This window comes from Armigeres subalbatus, unplaced genomic scaffold (genome assembly GCF_024139115.2).
Source record: "Armigeres subalbatus isolate Guangzhou_Male unplaced genomic scaffold, GZ_Asu_2 Contig1981, whole genome shotgun sequence".
Taxonomy (NCBI): Eukaryota; Metazoa; Arthropoda; class Insecta; order Diptera; family Culicidae; genus Armigeres; species Armigeres subalbatus.
In genome coordinates this window covers 118043-140362 of record NW_026942816.1, presented here as the reverse complement: position 1 = coordinate 140362, position 22320 = coordinate 118043, and the positions used below count along the sequence as shown (strand labels likewise).

General features: G+C 40.2%; 1 protein-coding gene across 14 annotated transcripts in view; it reads right to left on the bottom strand.

Annotated features, from left to right (window-relative positions):
• LOC134203586 (high mobility group protein DSP1-like) overlaps positions 1-22320 on the bottom strand; it is a 154062-nt gene that overhangs the window by 123680 nt on the left and 8062 nt on the right. For 11 of the 14 annotated variants that reach the window (XM_062678452.1, XM_062678454.1, XM_062678453.1 and 8 more), the window contains exon 2: positions 19473-20427. In XM_062678452.1, coding sequence (XP_062534436.1) covers positions 19473-20114 — 642 coding nt within the window. In that variant the 5' untranslated portion in view covers positions 20115-20427. Of the gene's footprint in view, positions 1-19472; positions 20428-20519; positions 20539-22320 lie in introns of those variants that run through there. The other 3 variants (XM_062678464.1, XM_062678465.1, XM_062678459.1) reach the window with 2 other exon arrangements.

Sequence of the window (22320 nt, the reverse complement as noted above, 5' to 3'; positions counted from 1 at the left end):
ATACCGACTGAATCGGAAGCAAATTCCGGACAAATCGGAAGCAGATTCCAAAGAAATTGAAAGCACAAGGAACCAAAACCGGACTTCGAATGGATCGTAAGAGGAGTCCGAACCAAATGAATCAGAAGCGGATTCCGACTTAATCGGAAGCCAATTCCTAATGAATTGGAAACGGATTCATAATAGAGGGCGGATTTTGTATGAATCGCAAGTAGAATCCGACTGAATCGAAAGCATATTCCGATCGAATCGAAAGCAGATTCCGAAATAATTGGAAACGGATTTTAAATAAATTACAAGCAGAATCCGACTAAATCGAAAGCGGATTCCAAGTAAATTGGAAGCAAATCCTGAAGGAATCAAATTCGCATCGAAGAAATCGATGACAAATTCCGAATTAATTGAAAACGGATTAACCAATGAAAAAAAAAAAACAAATTTCAACTGAACCGCAAGCAGATTCCGAATAAATTGGAAGCCGATTCCGAACAGGAAGCGGATTTCGAATACATTTGAAGCTGATTCCAATACATTCTACATCGAGAATTAAACAGATTGATGAATAGAAAAACGGAAGCGGATTTCGAACGAAATGGAAGCAGATTCCGAATGAAACAGAGTCAGATACCGACTTAATCGGAAGCAAATTCCGAACAAATCGGAAGCAGATTCCAAAGAAATTGAAAGCGCAAGGAACCGAAACCGGACTTCGAATGGATCGTAAGAGGAATCCGAACCGAACGAATCAGAAGCGGATTCCGACTTAATCGGAAGCCAATTCCGAATGAATTGAAAACGGATTCAGAATAGAGAGCGGATTTTGTATGAATCGCAAGTAGAATCCGACTGAATCGAAAGCGGATTCCAAGTAAATCGGAAGCAAATCCTAAAGGAATCAAATTCGCATCGAAGAAATCGATGACAAATTCCGAATTAATTGAAAACGGATTTAATCAATGAAAAAAAAAACAAATCTCAACTGAATCGCTAGCAAATGGAAGCCGATTCCGACTGAATCGGAAGCGGATTTCGAATACATTTGAAGCTGATTCTGATATATTCTGCATCGGGAATTTAACAAATTTATGTATAGAAAAATGGAAGCGGATTTCGGACCAAATGGAAGCAGATTCCGAATGAAACAGAGGCAGATACCGATTAAACACGATTTCGAACAAATCGGAAGCAGATTCTAAAGAAATTGAAAGCGCAACCAGACTTCGAATGGATCGTAAAAGGAGTCCGAACCGAATGAATCAGAAGCGGATTTCGACTAAATCGGATGCGAATTCCGAACGAATTGCGACACGGATTCAGAATGAAAAGGAAGGGCATTTTGAATGAATCACAAGCAGAATCCAACTGAATCGAAATCATATTCCGATCGAATCGAAAGTGGATTCCAAATTAATTGGAAGCAAATTTCGAAGAAATCCGAAGCAATTATTTTAAAGCAATAGGAAGAAATCGATAGCGTGTTCCGAATGACATGGATACGGGTCCAGAATGAATAGGAAGTTGATTTTGAATGGATCGCAAGCAGATTTCGACTGAATCGAAAGCTGATTCCCAATGCATCCGAATTTCAAAGGAATCGAATGCCTATTCCGCGTAAACGATAGAGAATGACGAAATTATTGGAAACGGGTTTAGAACGAAAAGGAAGCGGGTTTTGAATGAATCTAAAGCAGATTCCGACTGACAAGAAAGCAGATTTCGACTATATCGAAACCGGATTCCGAACGAATTGAAAGCGGATTCCAAGTGAATCGGAAACAAATTCCAAAGGAATCAAATTCGCATTCGCCGAAGAAATCGATAGCGAATTCCGAATCAATTGGAAATGGATTTAGAAAGAAAAGGAAGCGGATCTCGTATGAGTCGCAAACAGATTCCTAATAAAATGGAAGCAGATTCCGATTGAATCGGAATCAGATTCAGAATGAATCGGAAGCCGATTCCGAATGAATCGAAAGCAGATTTGGACTGAAACTGTTCCAAATTCAGAACGATTTTGAACCAGAGTCTGCACGAATCAGATCCAGATTCTGCACGAATCTAATTCACATTCTGCAATATGATCCAGATTATGTACGAATGTGGATTCTGCACGAATTTGGTGCAAATTCTTCACGAATCAAATCCGAATTTCGCAAGAATCTGATCCAAATTTTGCACATATCTGGACCACATACTGCACGAATCTGATCCAGATTCAGAATGAATCTGAACGAGATTCTGCAGGAATCAAATCCAAATGCACGAATCCTGTTGTCATTCTCTACGAATAAGATCCAGAAGCTGCTCGAATCTCGTTCAGATTCAGCAAGAATCTGATCCACATTCTCCACGAATCTAGATTCCGCACGTCTTATCCACAGTTTCGTGCAGAACGTGGATCAGATTCGTGTAGAATTTGGATTAGATACTTAATCCAAATTCTACACGAATCTGATCCACGTTCTGCACGAAACCGTTCCACATTCTGGGCCAATCTGAGTCAGATTGTGCCCGAATGAAATTCTCATTCTGAATGAATCAGATTCAGATTCTGCACGAATCTGATTCACATTCTGCGCGATTCCGATCCAGAATCTGCACGAATATTCTCCAGATTTGGCGCAAATCGCAAATCTGCAAAAAATTTATCCAATTTTTGAACGAATCTCATTCATGTCCTGCTCGAGTCTGTTCGAATCATTCAGATTCTTTATTAATCTAACTCAGATTCTGCACGAATCTAATATAGGTTAGCATAGCATAGCATAGCATATGTGATTGTACAAATCGTGGGTGGCTATACAATGCTCAATTCAAGCTCCATCCGGAATAAGGGCGAATGTCGCAAGAGAAGACTCTCCCCGTCGACCCCCTCTCCCTTAAACAAAAGTGACAAGCAGCAGATCTCTCTCTGGTTTATCACTTCAGAACGAAAGAAAACAATGCGAACTTGCATTCTGAGGTGATAAACTGCAAAGAAACTCCCTGCCTGTCACTTTCATTCAAATGAGGGGAAGTCGACGAAGAGAACCTCTCCGCGACACCCGCCCCCTTACCAGACAGAGCTTGAATTGAGCAATCTACTGTATATTGTCGCAAATTGGTACTTGGGATTAGTACCTTTTCCTATACAGTAGCAGTTGTATACCTGGCCACGTCCTTACAATCACGGAAGGAAGGGAAGGAATGTTAATTCAACATCTACTTGTGAAGATGCAGGGAACCCATACTACCTTCATAGATGCCTCGGGAAGGAAAATTTGTGTTAGTGGGAAAGGTAAATAATAGGAAGCTCTATTCGACAATATAGAGCGTTTGTCAATAACAGTATATGCTGTACGGAGGTGAACTAGCCTTGGGCTAAAAACCTCTTTAATAAAGATTATAATAAAGTATATGCTGTAAAAGTAATGGAATATATTCATCAATTTACTTACGAACCGTCCTAAGGGAATAACAAAACAAAACACAAAATTTCGGCAAATCGCGCGATCGTTCTGCCGTCCGAAACAAGAGCCAACACGCACTGAACTAATTAACTTTATTACCGGCCGCGCAATGCAAAACACGAAATTTCGGCAAATCGCGCGATCGTTCTGCCGTCCGAAACAAGAGCAAATACGCACTGAACTCATTCTGCACGAATCTAATATAGGTTCAGCACGAATTTTAAACAGATTCTGTAGGGATTGAACGAATCTGATCCAAAGTTTGTACAATTCTAAAAAGATTTGATACGAATCTGGTCCAGGTTCTGCACGAATCTGAACCAAATTCGCAATTTCGAACGATTCTGAACTAGAATCTGCACGAATCTGATCCGGATGTAGCACAAAACTAATCCGATTTCGGCACGAATCTAATCAAGTTTCTACACAAATCTTAAATTTGCGCGAATCTGATGCAGATTCTGCTCGAATTTAATACAGATTCTGCACGCATCTGATGTAGATTCTGCACGAATCTCATGCACATTCTGTACCAATTTGATCCAGATTCTGTACGAATTTGATCCAGAATTTACACAAACCTAAAAAAGATCAAAATTTGCAAGAATTTAATCCAAATTTTGCATTAATCGGATACAGGTTCTGCACGAATCTGATCCAAATTCATGATATCGAACGATTTTGAACCAGATTCTGCACGAATATTCTCCAGATTCGGCACAAATCTCGAATCTGCAAGAATTTTATCCAAAATTTGCACGAATCTCATTCATGTCCAGCTCGAATCTGTTCCGGATTTTGCACGAATCATATTCTTTATTAATCTAATTCAGATTCTGCACGTATCTGATGATGATTCTGCACAAATCTAATAAGATTCAGCACGAATTTAATACAGATTCTGTACGAACCTGATTCAAATTTTGAATCTGATCCAGAATTTGTACCAATCTAAAAAAGATTTGATACGAATATGGTCCAAATTTTGCAAGAATCTAATCTAAATTTTGCATTAATCTGACCCAGGTTCTGCACGAATCTGAACCAAAATTCCAATTTCGAACGATTCTGAACAAGAATCTGCACGAATCTGATCCGGATGTAGCACAAAACTGATCCGATTTCTGCACGAATGATTCAGATTCTTCACGAATCTGATTAATCTTCTTCTTCTTATTGGCATTACATCCCCACACTGGGACAGAGCCGCCTCGCAGCTTAGTGTTCACTTAAGCATTTTCACAGTTATTAACTGAGAGGTTTCTAAGCCAAGTAACCATTTTTGCATTTGTATATCATGAGGCTAACATGATGATATTTTTATGCCCAGGGAAGTCGAGACAATTTCCAAGCCGAAAATTGTCTAGACCGGCACCGGGAATCGAACCCAGCCACCCTCAGCATGGTCTCGCTTTGTAGCCGCACGGCTAAGGAGGGCCCCTTAATCTGATCAATATTCTACACAAATCCTAAATCTCCGCGAATCTAATGCAGATTCTGCACAAATCTTATGCAGATTCTGCACCAATCTGATAAAGATTCTGCACGAATCTCATGCAGATTCTGCACGAATTTGATCCAGAATTTGTAAAAATCTAAAAAAGATTCAAATTTGCAAGAATTTAATCAAAATTTTGCATTAATCTGATACAGGTTTTGCACGAATCTGAGCCAAATTCCTTATCTCGACGATTTTGAGCTAGAATCTGTACGAATCTGATCTAGCTGTAGCACAAATCTAATACAATTTCTGCACGAATATGATCCAGATTCTATACAAATATAATCCACATTGAACACAAAATTCTGCACAAATCTTATTCTGATTCTACACCAAATCGATCCATATTCTGCACGAATATATATTCCACACGAATCCAATCCAAATTTTGCACGAGTCTGATCGACATTCCGCAAGAATCTGATTCAGATTCTGCGCCATTCTGATTTAGAATCTGATACAGATTCTACATAAACCTTGAATCTGCACGAATCTGATCCAGATTCTGCAGGAATCTGTCCCAGACTCTGTACGATTTTAATCCAGATTCTGAACGATTTTATTCCAGATTATGTACGAATCGGATTCAAATTTTGAACGAATCTGATCCAGATTTCATACGAATCTGAAGCAGATTCATCTCGAATCTGATCTATAATCTGCTCGAATCCTGTCCAGGTTATGCTCATATCAGAACCAGATTCTGCACGAATTTGATGCAATTTCGACTTGCATCTCATCCAGGTTTTGTACGAATCTGAAACAGACTCTGCACGAATCTGAAACAAATTCTACACGAATCTCATCCAGTTTTTGTACGCATCTGATCAGGATTCTGAACGAAGCTGATTCAAATTCTGCAATAACCAAATTCAGATTTTGCACAAATATGATGATCCACATACGGCACGATTCCAATCCAAATTCTAAATGAATTTCGGACCCTGGAAACCCGGATCCAGTTTTTTCGAATCTGAAGCAGATTGCTCTCGAAACTGATGCAGATTCTGCTCAAATCTGAACCAGATTCTACACAAATCTGAACGAATCTTATCCATTGTTTACGAATCTGATTCAGATTCTGCAATTGTCTTAAAAGATTTTGCACGAATCTGATCCGAGTTCTGCGCAAATCTGAAACAAATTCTATAAGAAGCTTATTCATATTTTGTTCAAGAATCTGATCCAGATGCTGTACAATTCAGAACCTCATTCTTCATGAAGCTGATACTTATAGAGCACAAATCTGATCCAGATTCTTCGAGAATCGAAACCATTATCTGCACGAATATGATCAACATTCTACACGATTCCAATCTAATTTCTAAGTGAATCTCGAACCCCGGAAACCCGGATCCAGATTTTACACGAACCGGATTCAGATTTTGTTCGCAGATTGCTCTCGAAACTGATCCGGATTCTGCTCAAATCTGAACCAGAATCGGCACGAATCTGGAAAAATTTAGAGATTCGGCATGAATCAGAATCTCAAAATCGCAAAAATCTGAATCAGTTTCGCCAAAATTCTGACCCAGATTTGACAAGAATCTGAACAGTTTCTGCAAAAATCTGAGTTACATTCTGTAAAAAACTGTTTCCAGATTCTGCACAAATCTGATCCATTCTATACGATCGGATTCTACACGAATCTGATTCAGATTCTGCAATAGTCTAAGAAATTTTGCACGAATCTGATACAGTTTCCGCACGAATTCTAATTTAATTCAGCATAAGGCAGCCGTGTCGGTGAGGCGCGTTCCCCAAAACGCCACCGTACGGACTGCGCTTCTGGCGACTGACAAGGGTTTGGTGGAAGGGCTAGGAATCGAACCCATGACCATTCGCTTATGAGGCGAACGTGTAGCCAACTACGCTACGGGACCCCCCTATTCTGTACGAATCTGATCTTGATTCTGCACAAATCTGATCGCGAATCTGATACTTCTGGATCACAAATCTGATCCGGATTCAGCACGAATATGATCCAAATTCTGCACTAATCTAATCCAGATGTTGCACAAATTTGAATCAGATTCTGCACGAATCTGATCCAGATTCTTCGAGAATCTAATCCATGCACGAATAAAATCCACATTATGCACGAATCAGTCCAGATTCCGCACGAATCTGATCCAAATTCATCACAAAATTCTGCACGAATCTGATCCATACTCTGCACGGTTTCGATCCAAATTTTACATGAATCTGATCTAAAATCTGCACGAATCTTATTCGGATTCTGCACAAGTCTGATATATATTCTGCAAGAGTCGGATCCCCACATTCTGCGCCATTCTGTTCCAGATTCTGCACGAATTTGATTCGGATTTTGCACAACTCTCAAAATACTTCACGATCCGAATCCAGCTTCTGCACGAATCTGAAGCAGATTGTTCTCGAAGCTGATCCAGATTCGACAAGAATCTGAACAGGTTCTGCGAAAAGTTGAGCCGGATACAATAACAATCTAAGACAGATATGGCAAAAAACTTAACCCGGTTCGGCAAATATCTGAACCAGATTCAACAAGAAACTGAACCAAATCCGGCAATAGTTTGAGCCAGATCCGGCTAAACTCTGAACTGATTCTTCAAAAAATCTGAGCCAGATTTTACATGAATCTGAACCAGATTCGACAAAAAAGTGAACCAGATTTGGCAAGAATCTTAACTGATTCTTCAAAAATTCGATCCAGATTCGACAAAAATCTGATGTGTAGATTCGTCAAGAATTTAAAGCAGATTCGGCAAGAATCTGAATCAGGTATTTACAGCAGAATCTAGGAGAATCTGGAGCTGATTTATTAAAAATTTAACTATGATTTTGGAAGAATCCAAAAAATGCACAAGAATTTCAATTTCAGCAACAGTTCTGTGTCTAACTTCATTAAAAGTTAATGAAATACATTTTTAAATATTAACCAGAATTCTTTTGCATAATCTAGCAAATGTCCCCGCCACTGCTACCGAGTCGATTAGCGACGTCAGCCCAAACTTTCCTCAGTCGGTTAGCTTCAGCGGTTCTTCCTTCTACTACTTCGCCGTCGAAGAGGACAAAGCCCGCGATAAAGTAGTTGTGCAGTTGAGCGGAACAAGACCAACAACACCGACCTCGTCGAGAAGAACGAACGGTGACGGCTGGACGGACGGCGATATGGTCAAGCGCCCCCCATTTTTGCAGTGTTGTTAACTCTTCGGTAAATTCTTTCATTATTTTTCTTTTTTTTTTGAATGCGCCCATTTCAAGGGCCGAACTTCCTCCTTCTTCGAAAGGGATTGTTTCCTTTCGCACCTACTTAAAACACTGCCGAGTCAGTTGTTGTCTTTGGGTTTCGTGTCGTGCCCGGATCACACTACGCTAGAATGCTAGAAAAGCGAAGTGGTGTTGCTGCCGGTTCAAAAGGGACCAAAGACAAAGCGGTCGCTCTGTGCTGCCTGCAACTTTTCCGATTTTCTTGTTCCGTGTCGCTTTGTGGTTCTTCTTTCTTGGTGCAAAGGGGCTCTTTTGACATTGTTGAACTTATTCTCTAGAAACTGAGCAGAGAAACTCTTGAAAACTGACCGACCGGACAACTGGACTGGCGGCTGTAAAAAAAAGCCGATAAAAAGAAAAACTGAAAAGTCTGCCAAGCGGCGGCGGTGTGGATTGAGTGGCTGACTCAAGTGCCCAGGGTTGTGTCGGGAGGTGTTTATTTCCTTGTTGATTATTGAGGTGTAATTGAGAAGGGAATGAGTGATTATGAGTTGAACAATGGTTAGATCGTGTTTTATTGTTTTTTTTAACGAATCTTCGTTTACTGCTGTAGTATTCAGTAAGTATCAATTAGCGCCACATACTGGACTTTCTATCTTTACGAGATAAGCCTAAATAGTCACGTTAATGAATTCGATTTATGCGTTATACACAGTGCAGTATATGCTTCCTCTTTGACTTTCTTTAATTGATTTAAACTCTACGTGATAATTGTTTTTGCTTCTTTAAATAGCGGAAAAGGCAATTATGTGGGCCTAATTAGCCTTTGGTTTACCACTCCGCTGATCTATCCGTAGTTCAAGCATCGAAAATATGTTTCCAAGAAATGAACTGCAAGTTGGTTCCAGAGTACGTCATTCACGATCAAATGAGCGCAATAACGTCACAGAACAGCAATGTCAGATCAGCAAGATGAAAAAATATTTTTTCTTTCATCCGTCTTCGGATTGCCAATGCTTATCATAACTTTGACCACATGGCTAACTGGAAACTCCAGCGTATCAAATTAGCTAACGTTATAAACTAATAAAACTACGTTGATGCATTTGGAAAAAAATAAAATATCCGCATTTTAAACGAGCTCCAAAGCCTGTTGAGTTAAATGACACACATGTGCAATGATTCTGCGTTTTTCTAAAATTTCCTAAAAAAAAATCTCTCGGGATCTAAAACTGATGATGACGCACCATTTCCCCCCGGAATGGATACCAGTCATTATCATTGCGCCCGGTAAGCCAGCGTCAATCGAGCGGTCGCGGGTCGACCCGGACCAGACATGCCTGCCCGGTGAGGGCCCAGTCACATTGTCGGTCGGGTGTTCCATCTCCATGCAGGGTGCGCTCTCGCTCAAATGGGCAATAGGCCAGGGCCACCAACACACACGGCCCGGCGCGCAATCCAAGCATGTGAAATGTGTGCACAACAGCGGCAGCGTTGGACGACGGAGATGGAGGCCCCATCTGGGTACCGTGGTGGTCCACGGTCGTGTCTTTTGCGATGCAGTGAGTGACGGTGGCGAGCGGATCCGTCGGAGTCAGCAGCGGAGCCATAGAGAACGGAGGCAAGCGGGGGCAGCAGGGGGGCACTGTAACGTAATTAACGACTTTTACATGGTTCATTAGGCATCGGTCGATGTGAGGGTCGCATAATTGGAAGGGGGTTGGGTGATGGGAGCAGGGAAACGGGAGTCCGAGGTTTTCTAGAAAACCGTGAAAAGTGTGTAACTAGCTGAATTGTTCAACGAGGCGGAATTCAATAAATTTGAATTACGCAGGGGCCGACGAGGACGGTACGAAATTGAGTTTTATTCCCGGTAGTTATATAGGCTTGAAGATAAATGACGTTTCTTTTTGAAACTCTCGCATTCGTGCCATGGCTGATAGCTGATATGTACTAGAAAGTTTGTTAATAAACTTCGATTGAAAATTGCCAATACAAATGCTACTGCATTAGACACCGGAGGACCGTTCTCAAGGAAAGATTGTCTTTCTTACGGCTTAGGATCAGGTTTTGCAGAAATTGCTCTCATTAGATAACGAACACCGATAAAGGAGAGGCAAAAACTGTTTCGAATTATTACAAGCCATGATAGCAAGTTTATCAAACTTGTATACAAATGCGAAAAAACAAAATCGGATAGGCAGCTCCCACCGACAAGTGATAGATTTTTTTTGCTCAGCTGTATAAAGCAAGTTAAACTGCATCATCAGGACCAGTTCCCTCTGCGTTTGGAGCTCCCAAATCACTTCTTTATCATGAAAGCTTGCGAAAAAAAAGTCTCTCACGGTATGCTACATATCGTAAATGTATACAGAGATGATAAGTGAGACATTTTCTCATTCTCTTTTGGATTCCATCCCTGCTTAAGATTCAAAGATTTCCACTTGTCAGAACAATTTTAATTTTCAAAAGTGGAACGTAACAATAGTCGATCAAACAGTTCTGCAAATTGCTTGCGAGTTTCCGAATAGAACGATATGAAAATTCATCTAGATAGACATACAAAGCCCATCTAGATAGACATACAACTAATTTCTAAATAAACGTCCTTAGATCTAGCATTTTATTTATTATTTTTTCCTAAAACTAAATCTGTGCCAAATCCGCGCAAAACCCTAAAATCTCTATCCAAATCCGCAAAAATCGCGAAATCCTAGACAACCTTGAAAACATTATTTTTTACCACGTTTAAATGAATTTTGGCATTGGGATCTTAGCTTAGATTTTGTCACTCCTCGATTTTGTCTACCCCCGATTTTATCACGTTTTCGACCGGATTTAGTCACCCCAGAAAAAAATGAAAATTTCTTTTCATTTTTGTAAATGATATCGCAAACAATGATTTTTATGGAATAACTTTCACCACCTGTGGTTTTTTATAAATGATTTCAACCCAAAATTTACCAGTGGGTGATAAAATCGGGATACATGTATCACGGATTCTTCATTTATTTCCCGAATTCGTGTGGTGCATCCTTTGGGAACTTTTGAGAAATTTTCACTAGAAATTTGTGCGGAAATCTAGCTGCTCTTGGAACTACACTGCATAAATACCTCAAGCATTTTCTGCGTAAATTTTTCTTATTAGAATATTTGATGAAATATTTCGTTAAATCCCTGACCTTACGGGTATTCTTTCAAAACTTTAAGACGGAACTTTCTGCCAAAGTTTCCCCAGAAATTCCGCAAAAACTAATACATGAATTCTTGCTTAACTTTTCAAAAGGACCTAAGTAACATTTTTTTTCATGAATTAATTTGAATACTGCAATCAATAGCTTTCATGTTGTTCTGTTGATTGCGCTATTCAAATTAATTCATGAAAAAAATGTTACTTAGGTCCTTTTGAAAAGTTAAGCGAGAATTCTTGCGCAAATGTCTCCGGGAGTCCCTTCAAAAAATCGTTCGCAGTGAAATTCTTTGGTGCATTCCAGCGGAAAACCTTCCGGAAATTCGTTCGTAATTTCAAGGCGGAATTCCTGCTGATGTTCTTCACAGAAGCACTGGCGGACTTCTTCTTCTTCTTCTTATTGGCATTACATTCCCACACTGGGACAGAGCCGTCTCGCAGCTTAGTGTTCATTGAGCACTTCCACAGTTATTAACTGCGAGGTTTCTAAGCCAGGTTACCATTTTTGCATTCGTATATCATGAGGCTAACACGATGATACTTTTATGCCCAGGGAAGTCGAGACAATTTCCAATCCGAAAATTGCCTAGACCGGCACCGGGAATCGAACCCAGCCACCCTCAGCATGGTCTTGCTTTGTAGCCGCGCGTCTTACCGCACGGCTAAGGAGGGCCCCAAGCACTGGCGGACACCGTACATGAATTTCTTCGAGATGTCCATCCTCGAAGAAAAACAAGCTTTCGAGTACCGACAGCACAGATTTTAAAAAGGGCTTGGTACTGGATCATACCTAGCCTCTCTAGGACAAGTTATTGACGATGCCTTCCGTAATGGTCTGCGTGTTGAGATCGTTGCCTTCGATCTCTCTAAAGCATATAACACAGTTTGGCAACCAGCAGTGCTTAATACACTGTCGAAATGGAAAATAGTGGGAACGAAAAACGGATAAACGAACATTCCAAGTTATCATCGGAAACACAAAATCAAAAATATATGCAGAAACAACAGAAGTACTGCAGGGATCCGTACTAGCTGTGATCTTGTTTCTCAAAGCATGATCTTGCTTTGTAGCCGCGCGTCCTACCGCACGACTAAGGAGGGCCCCGAGGCAGCAGCTGTTTACCTCACAATCAAAGATTTCACCAATAGTATAACGGGCTTGGCGGTCATATGGTTCTGTCTCATACGCAGGAGGTCGTGGGTTCAATCCCAGGCCCGTTCCATTCCTCCTAATTTGTATCTTTCCATATTATTCCTCATGTTCTAGCAATCGCTAGAACTGGAAATGGATTTTCAAACCGTTCCCACTCTCTATCCTATGTAACTTGACTAGTTCTAGCAGGTAACTGTTAGAATTCGAAATGCGCGAAAAAGCTAGTTTCGGCATCCAATTAGAATATAAGCATCCTTATAATTATTATTACATAGGCACCCCGTTAACCAAGGCGAACCTCTGCCATTGAACCCAACCCCCAGATTCCATTAAAATTCCGCATGAACTCGTAGCGAGTGCAGAGGTGTTCTTGGCTTGCAGTGGGCGAATAATTGCATCATCAATTCCTTCCCATCCCGGATGAGACACCGTGAGGACATGGCCAGTCCCCATTCAAAAATACTAGAGGACTGTGCACATTAAGGTTGGAGAGCAAATCCCATGCTTCCATCCGTTGGTTCCCTATGCAAATACGATCAAGAACGGTCAATCACGGAGTAGCAACTACGAAATGAACGGTCATCAAGCTAAAGCAAAGGTTTCAACAAAAGTGTCACCCCAACAGTCATATTCTCCGATTCCGCAAGAGAAAGAAGAATCTGACCGGCTTGCAAAACGCGGAAGAAGTTCGATGAAATGAAAACTGGATGTACCAGGTGCTGACATCAAACTAGCCATTCTCGACGCAATAGCTGACAAATGGCATCATATGTGCGGGGTGTTACAAAATGACCAAATTTCAATCCGCGAAATCCGCGACAAACACATTCAATGCAAAATTTTAATACTGTTGTTTTTAATCTATCGCTACTTTGATTACTAGAAAAAAATAAATAATTTATCCCGCATAATGTTTTGATTGGTAAAGCAAAAATAATTTAATGGTTTATAAATCAATTTTAAAGTCAATTGAAGGGTTTCGAGGCCTGCAATAGCATTAATTTGAATCTAGAGCAGTACTGAGATTTTCCTTTTCATTGAGAGAGGTTATGCGATATTTACATTTTATTCTATCCCGCTTTCATAGAAAACTTAAACAATGATAGGAATTCCGCGAAATTTTCACGGATTTTTATTTCATGAAAGCGCATCAAACTATTGTAAACAAGCTGTTTCTTCTTCAATAATGTTAGAAGAATCAGGAACAATATAATCATTTTCTCGACTAGTCATCGTTATTTGCACAGATCTGTTAAAACTATTGAGAAATTTAGATTTCAAAACAAAGCAATATTCCCGTCAAGCCCGCTTGTAATGTGACAGGTGACCGGGAGCCTGCTACATTTTCATTCGGTCTCTTGAAAATTAAAAAGGCACCTGTTTTCGTTTTCACATGACGATCACGAAAACTACCAGTACTGATCAAGATTGATAAGAACAGTTGGCGACTCCGGACTCATGGTGGGACCAAAGTAGGAAGCCGCCAGTTTGGATTCTACATACTCGAACTGACATCGATACACTGTAGTCTAATTCTAATTAGGTTGTTCAGATGGCGTTGAGTCACACGTGAATCATAACAATGGGGGACCTTAAAAAAACAATGGGAGACCCTTGGAAAACAACAATGATTTTTCAATAATTCTGAAATGCAACGTTCGATTGGGCCAATTTTCAATAGCAAACAATGGTGAGACCCGTCGAAAGCAACTTGTTGCGAGTAAATCGGGTAATGTTAAGTTCCAAAAAGTGTGTTTACAAAATTTGTACACATACACCCACATACAGACATCACCTCGCTTCGTCGAGCTGAGTCGATTGGTATATAACACTATGGAATGGGTCTCCGGGCCTTCTATCAAAAGATCATTTTTCGAGTGATCCTATAGCCTTTCGGTACAACTTTGTTGTTCGAGAAAGGCAAAAATAGGTTTAAAACTCCGTAGTAAACCCAAAAACCCAAATGTAAATTTTGAAAAAAGTGCCATGAAAATTCTCGAAAATCTCGCGTGAATATTCAATGTAAAAGATCCAAAGAATATTCCACCGCGAAAATTTCGAAGAATTTCTCGAAAACAAACCCGAATTTTTTTTTCTGAAGGAATTTGAAAGAATTTTCCGAGAAAATTCCGTATACAGTAATATCCCGATTTTATCACCCCCATGGTGAATTTTGGGGTGATAAAACAGGGTATGTGACAAAATCGGAAAAAAATATTTCCAATTTTTGAATTTATTTCACAAATTTGAACCATTTTATGCCTTGGAAAGGCAAAATGCGTGGACGGTACCCGTTATTTTTTGTCGAAAATGCTTACCGAATTCTTCACAGGTACCCAGAAGTCATTTATTATAAACTACAAGCGGTGAAAGTTATTTAATGAAAATCAATGTTGTTTGCGGTATTATTTGCGGAAATAAAAAGAACGACTAAAATTTTCAAATTTTTTTGGGGTGACAAAATCGGGTCGAAAACGTGATAAAATCGGGTCGAAAAGGTGATAAAATCGGGGGTAGACAAAATCGGGGAGTGCCAAAATCGGGTTGACACTGTAGTTGTTTCGGAGAAAGTATGAAAGCATTTCCTAACAAAATGTGAAATAATTTTGTAAGTAAATTGCAGGGAATTTGCCAAAGAAATTTTTAAGAATATGCTAAAGAAATTCCGAAGAATTTCCCGAGGAATTTCTAAAATATACCGAGAAAATTGCGATGAATTTCTTGAGTACCTTTAAAATAATTTCCCGAGCCAATTCGAAGAATCTCCGGGGGAAATTCCAAAGAATTTTGAAAGGATATTTCCAAAGTAATCCCAAAAAATTTTCGGACGAAGTTTCAAAGAGTTTTCCGAGGAAACTTCGAAGAATTTGCCGAATTGGCAGAGGAAATTCTGAATAACTAGTTGATTCCAAAAAAAGGAAAGGGAATTGAAAAAATACCGAGGAACTTCCAAAGAATTTGCCGACTAAATTTCAAAAAAAAAATTTCGAACGATTCGAACAATTTTTCGAGGAAACTCCGAGCCGAGGAATTTCGAAGAATTCGCCGAGAATATTCTAACGAATTCGCTGAATAAATTTCGAAGAATTTACAGAGGAAATGTCGAAGAACTTGCAGAACAAACTCCAAAGAATTGACCAGACCAAAATTTTGAAGAAAAAAATAAATGCCCAGGATTTTTTAAAGAATTTTCCGAGGATTCAAAAAATTTTCCAGCTAAATTCTGAAAGATAAGTCGAGGAAATTTCGAAGAGAAAGAAATTTACTAAATTTTGAAAAAATCTTTTGGAATTTCCGAACAATTTGTCGAGAAATTTAGAATATTTCCCCGAGAATAATCTGAAGAATTTAAAGAGGATTTTCTAATATATTGCCGAATAAATTACAAAGAATTTGCAGAGCAAACTTCGAAGAATTGACCAGGGAAATCAAATTTGCCCAAGATATCTTGAAGAATTTTCGTATGATTTGCATAGAAAATTTTGGGAAAAAAAGTCCAGGAAAGTTTGAAGAATTTGCCGGCGAAATTATGATTTGTCGAGGACATTCTGAAGAGTTTGCCGAGAAAATCTTCAAGCATTTGCCAAGGAAATTGTAAATAGCAAATTTCGCAGAATGTGCAGGGAAAACTGTGGAAAGTTTCCCGCGGAAATTACGAAAAAATGCCAAAAAAATTTTGAAGAATTTTTCGAGGAATTTCCGAAAAGTTTGCTGGGGAAACAGTTTTCCGAACAAATAAAAAAAAAATGCCGAGGAAATTTCGAAGAGTGAGTGAATTTGAAAGCGTGGAGTTTGGAGAAGAGATTCCCTTTAAATTTGCCTAGAACGTTAAAGAGTTTTTCGAAGGATATGCCGAGGAAATTTTGAAAAAATTGTCGAGGAAATTCTAATTTGCCGAAAATATTCCTAAGAATTTGCCGAGTAAATTTTGAATACTTTTCCGAGCAAGTTACGAAGAAATTGTCGAGAAAATTTGGAAGAATGAGCCGAAAAAATTTCAAAGTATTTATCGAGGAACTTCCGAAAGATTTGCCAAGGAAATTTCAAAGTATTTGTCGAGGAAATGCCAAAAAGTGAACCGAGAAATAGTCCAAAAAATTACCAAGCAAATTACAAAAAATTTAGGGAGATTCCGAAGAACTTGCCGAGAAAATTTCAAAGAATTTACCGAAGAAATTTCGAATAGTTTACCGAGCCTATTTTTAAAAATTTGTCGATGCAATTTCGAACAATTTATTTACACAAATATGTTTTGCCGAGGAAGTTTTAAAGGGTTAAAAGACAAAATTCAGAAAAAGTATCTGAGGGAATTTCGAAGAAATCTTTGTGGAAATTCCGAAAGATTTGTTGTGGAAATTTTGAACAGTTTGACGAAAAAAAATCGTTAGAATTCACCGAAGAAATTTCCAAAAAGTTTCCGAGCAAATTACGAGGAGTTTGACAAAAAAAAATTTGAAGAATTTGCCGTGGAATTTCCAAAGGGTATGCAGAACAAATTGTCGAGAAAATTCCAAACATAAATTTCTCAATGAAACGTTGAATAGTTTTCCGAGCAAATTTTGAAAAATAGAGAGAGTAGATTCTGAAAAAAGCCGAACAAACTCCGAGCAAATTTCGAACAATTTATTTCTAAATAATATTGAAAGAGTGCCGACAAATTTCGCAAGAATTTGAAACGGATGCTGCAAGAATTTGAAATTTTGCAAGACTCTAAAACATATTTTGCATAAATCTGTACCGAAAGAATTTGAACGAGCAAGAATTTGCATTGATTTCGAACCGGATTTCGAAAAAATCCTAACCCGATTTCACAAGAAACTGAACCAGATTCCGTCAAACTCTGAACCAAATCTGGATCAAGAATCTGAACCAGATTTTAAAATAATCTTAACTAGATTCTGCAAGAATCTGAACCAGATTCTGCAATGTAGGAATCTGAACCAAATTCCGCAACCAGATTCTGCAAAAATATGTACCATGTTCTGCAACAATCGAATCAGATTCTACGAGAATTTTAACCAAATTCTGTAGGAATCCTAAACGGATTCTGCAAAAGTTTTAACCAAATTTTACACGAGGAATCTCAGGAAGATTATGCAGGAATACGAACCAGATTCTGAAAGTATCAAAACAAAATTCTTCAGCCAGATTCAGCATGAAAGGAGAGGAAGTTTTGTTTATTAGGGAAGGTGGATAAACTGCAGCATAGATCATGGATTCACCAAGGAAAGTTATGTAGTTCATGCCACCTTTTTTTGTAGAAATGAGCTTAGGATTGAGTCCACGACCTTCTGCTTTTAAGACAAAAACAGTAATCACTAGACCACGTACGTCGTAGTCTTCAGGAGAGTTGAAATGGTGTGCATCGATTTCTGGGTCGAAGACCTTGAAATTAAGGTGTAAGTACGAACTCTGTGTTGGTAACTCCAACAAACGTGCTGCGCGTAACTCGTAACTCCAACAAACGTGCTGGGATTTGTATCAGCTTGACCTTCTGATCTCATCAGGACTTGAAACGCGGTACTCGCGAAGTTGAATCAAAACCGACGAAAGAGATGCTATCTGGTCGGACCTTTTGAGCAAGACAGAATTTAGGGACATTTCTTGATAGGTTGCAGCAGCATCCCAAACAAATCTAGTTCAGTACCGGATACATTGAGAGGTATCAGACCCTTTTAGGGGATGACTACAGTTTCTCTTCGGCGAGCTTTCTGTAATACAGCCGTTGGCCCAAAAAGCCGTTCACCATCGCAATTAGTCCCATCGCTCTAGCACGACAGATATGTATTTCGACTGTACGAGACACTGAAGACGAACTTACTGTTAAGGTCGAAATACGTATCTCAAAGTTGCTGTGATGGGGTGGAATTAAATAAGATATTACTGCCTCATTTAATGAAAAGTCAGATCAAAAATAATAAATGGAAAACATAAATAATGAGAACGTACTAAAACTAGGTTGAGAGAATGTTTAAGAGGTGGTATCTAATTCCATAAAATAATTTTCTCTATCCTTAATCAAATCCCGGATTCTGCCGGTGTTCGAAACGTCACGTCCCTTCATTAATTCATTCCGTCAACAATGAGCACACCCTCGTTCCACAACAACAATTAGAAAGCGGACCCCTATATATATCTGCATATTCCGATTCCATTTAGATCAGCATTATGAACAAGCACAGCCGAAAAAAAAGCAAAACAATCCTACTCCCGCTACCCCCCTTTGACGAACAAAAACAGCGACGGAAACCAAGATACGAGCAATTTGCATTCATGTTTGAAAACAGCCAAGCAGCTACCCACCTGCGTCCGATTGGAAATACAATCCCATCAGTCCCTCCCGGCTGCAATGGAAAAACGCCCGAAATATTCAGAACCATTACCAATTACCAATCGATTAAAATCGATTCCACCTACTAATAATGTTCGAGAGCATCTACTACTACTGCTACTACTACTACCACTACCACTACCGATTTTTTTAGCAGCATCGACTAACAACTACTTAGAACTAGCGCAACGTGGTAGGTATATTAGGAAGGAAAAAAAAGCTACGACTTTCGATCAGTGTTGTTAGTATAGGAAGCGCACAGGGCAGCAACATCAAAACAAACTGTCATCAACAGCCCCACAGCTCAACCCCCACCTCCCACTCCCAAACACAAATTAACGGTGCTTTTTATGTACAGGCGCTGTTGTTCATCTTCAGCTCTTATTTTTTTTTTGCTGTATCTGATTTGCTGTACCGGTTGCTTGGATGCTTTCGAATACAACATGTGTGCGATGATGATGTTTACGCGCCGGACTCGTCGCCGCCGTGTAACAAAGCGTGTGCAGCAGCAACGCATTTCACAATCACAAAATCTCGCACATAAAATGATGGGGGAGAAAAATGCGCGCCAAAAATTCGTGCACCGGCTTCCTAAGCAATTGAATTGCGATAACAACTCGCGGGACCGCGGGACTGGGAGGTGTAGGGGTACATACCGATTGGGAGGTCTGTTGATTGCGGGCTTGTTGCGGTTGCTGCTGCTGCTGCTGCGTCTGCTGCTGTTGTTGTACCTGATGTTGCTGTTGTTGTTGCTGCTGCTGCTGCTGTTGTTGCTGTTGCTGCTGCTGCTGTTGTTGTTGCTGTTGCTGCAGGGAGTTGTCGAGGGCGTTCTGTCCACCGGGGTACCACCACTGGGTCGTCGGCGCCGTACTGGCCATGGTCGGTGGATCGCCGGGTCGTGACACGACGCCTGCTGTGCTCATTCCGAGACGGTAATCGTACGGGGAATTGGAGGTGGACACCGTTACGCCCGATATGGTCGTAACCGGGTTCTGAAAGCTGTTGGCCATTTTGTAGGAAAACAGTTGCTGGGTGGCGGACGTCGACGTTGTACTATTGCTTCGGGCATTGTCATTACTGTGGGCCTGCTGTTGTTGTTGTTGTTGCTGCTGCTGCTGCTGTTGCTGTACGACCTGGTGTTGGAGCTGGGCCTGCTGTTGGGCCAACTGCTGCTGGTGGTGTTGATTAAGTAGATGCTGATGGTGTTGGATCGTTTGCTGGTCCGACGATGAAATGCCCCCGGGCCACCAGACAGCGTCCTCCCGGGTTCCCCAAGCACCTCGATGGTGCTCCGACATGATGGTTGCGTAAACTTTGTCCGGACCAACTCCTGCTGCCGTTCACGTTTTTTCCTTTTCTTCGGCGATTTATTATTCGCCTTCGGTTTTGCACTTTTGCTTTATTCCTTTTTGTTTCTTCTTTTATCACCACACTTCCGCCTAATTTAATTCCACTTTATTCCTCCGGCTGATGGAAGCACGTACTTCTTCGTCTTCCAGTTTCTTCTTCTTCCGATTTCCTTCACTTCACTTTGCCAGAAAGGCACCACTCGAGCCAATCAAAACAACTACACAAACAATCGTATATGTGTATGATACTCAATTCCTTTCCCTTCAGGGTACCAAGAATTTAGAAGAAACACCAAAATATAAATATCATGTTAAATACGTAAATAGTTGCACATCTTCCTATATTTTTCCCACCGTATTCCACATTCATATGTATATATGGCACACAAATTATATTTATAATGCGAATAACGAACGGCTCCCAGAAGCTTCACAGCGCCAGGATTAACGTATGGCAAACGAACGACAAGCAAAAAGTCGATATCTCCGTCTTATTTTCTTCCACTGGCGATGATGGCGCACCAAACCCGGCTATACGCGACTCACGTGTGTTGCTCGCCAAAGCATTATTACCAACTCTTCTTTCGAACGCGAACGAAAAATTTCCCTTCTTTTGCGCGTTGCCAGCGAGAAAACGAGGCCAGAAAAAAATCGTCGTTTGCGAAAAGAAGAGCACGCTCTCCCCCTTGCTCGCTCAGGCTGATGACATACTGGGAGCGAAGAGAAGCGAAGCGAAGAGGTTGGTGATAAGCAAAGCGAAGTGAAGCGGCGTTCAAAGCGAGCTATGACATACTGAAAGCGTTTTTCGGAGTGTTGATCTCGCAACAAATACCATTGTAAAAACATGGATTTCCTTAGATGTAGAATATTTTGCTTCTGCATATTTAGCACAAAGAGAAAAGTGTTGGGGAGATTTATAGAATGTCGCAATTGAAAACCGATTTTATGATGTGAACGATAGATTATCACCACATACAAACAGATGTAGGGCGTAGCTATGGTAAAACATTTCGGGCCATGTTTTATTCCTATTTTACGTTTGCTCCTATGGAAGATCCATTAATTACGTACGGGAAATTTTCAACACGACCCCCCCCCCCTTTTGTATGAAACATCTGAAAATTTTGCATGGATCGTCACACTTCGCCGACAACACCCCTCCCCCTTCAAGCGTTACGTAATTTATGGATGTTCTTCTTACAACATTTCTCTACACTGAAGTTGATTTCTCGGGAGATACGAACATCATGAAAACAACTTCCACAAAAATCGTTTTGTCTCGGCAACCTTTTTGAAAAACGGCGGACAACATTTTCCTTATCTATCGGATTGTTCCCGAAGTTTTAATATGCGGACATAAGCAAAAATTGCGCAAACCCGATTTTCGTTGAAGTTGAAGGGCTTTTCAAGATACACGGTACGTATCTCCCGCGTAAAAACCGACTCCAGTGTAAAATCAAATATCAAAGCGATTGAACACAACAATTTCATTCGATTCAAACGCGCATTACAGATGCGTGAAAAATCTATCATTTGAAACTAATCCTAAACACGGGAACGATATTAAAATAACAAGTTCAACATCCATTTGTCTGTGGTAACAGCAAAATATGTGTTTTTTGTTTCAAAGTGTTTCTAAATGTATGGACTGCACCAGAATATTCCCAATTTTAATGAGTACCGCTACTTTGAAATACTCATATACATGTAGCTAAAACCATACATATTTTAATGTTTTCATTAACCAAATTAACAAAATATACAATATTGCTTTCCTCTCCCGCAATACTTTTCACCCACCGCCATTTTACACAACTGCGAACGAGGGTAAACTCAAATCAACAATCATACAGAAGTGATCCTTTGCGATCTCGCGCGGCAAAGCACTCTACGAACTGCTTCGCCTCTTTGGCTACCGCTTCTCGCCTCTTCTCATCGCTTCCACTATGACAGGTATAAGCGAATTACATATATCGCTCATTGATTTAGCTTTCACGCGGACGCTTCGCTTCCCTCTCAACTCTTCTAATCGCTTCTCTTCTCTCCCAGTATGGCATCAGCCTCACTCATTCCATTCCAGCGCAGCGGCGGCGCGCCGCTCGACCAGCATCGAACACACACACTCAAATAAATCTATGAGGAAATTTCATCAGAT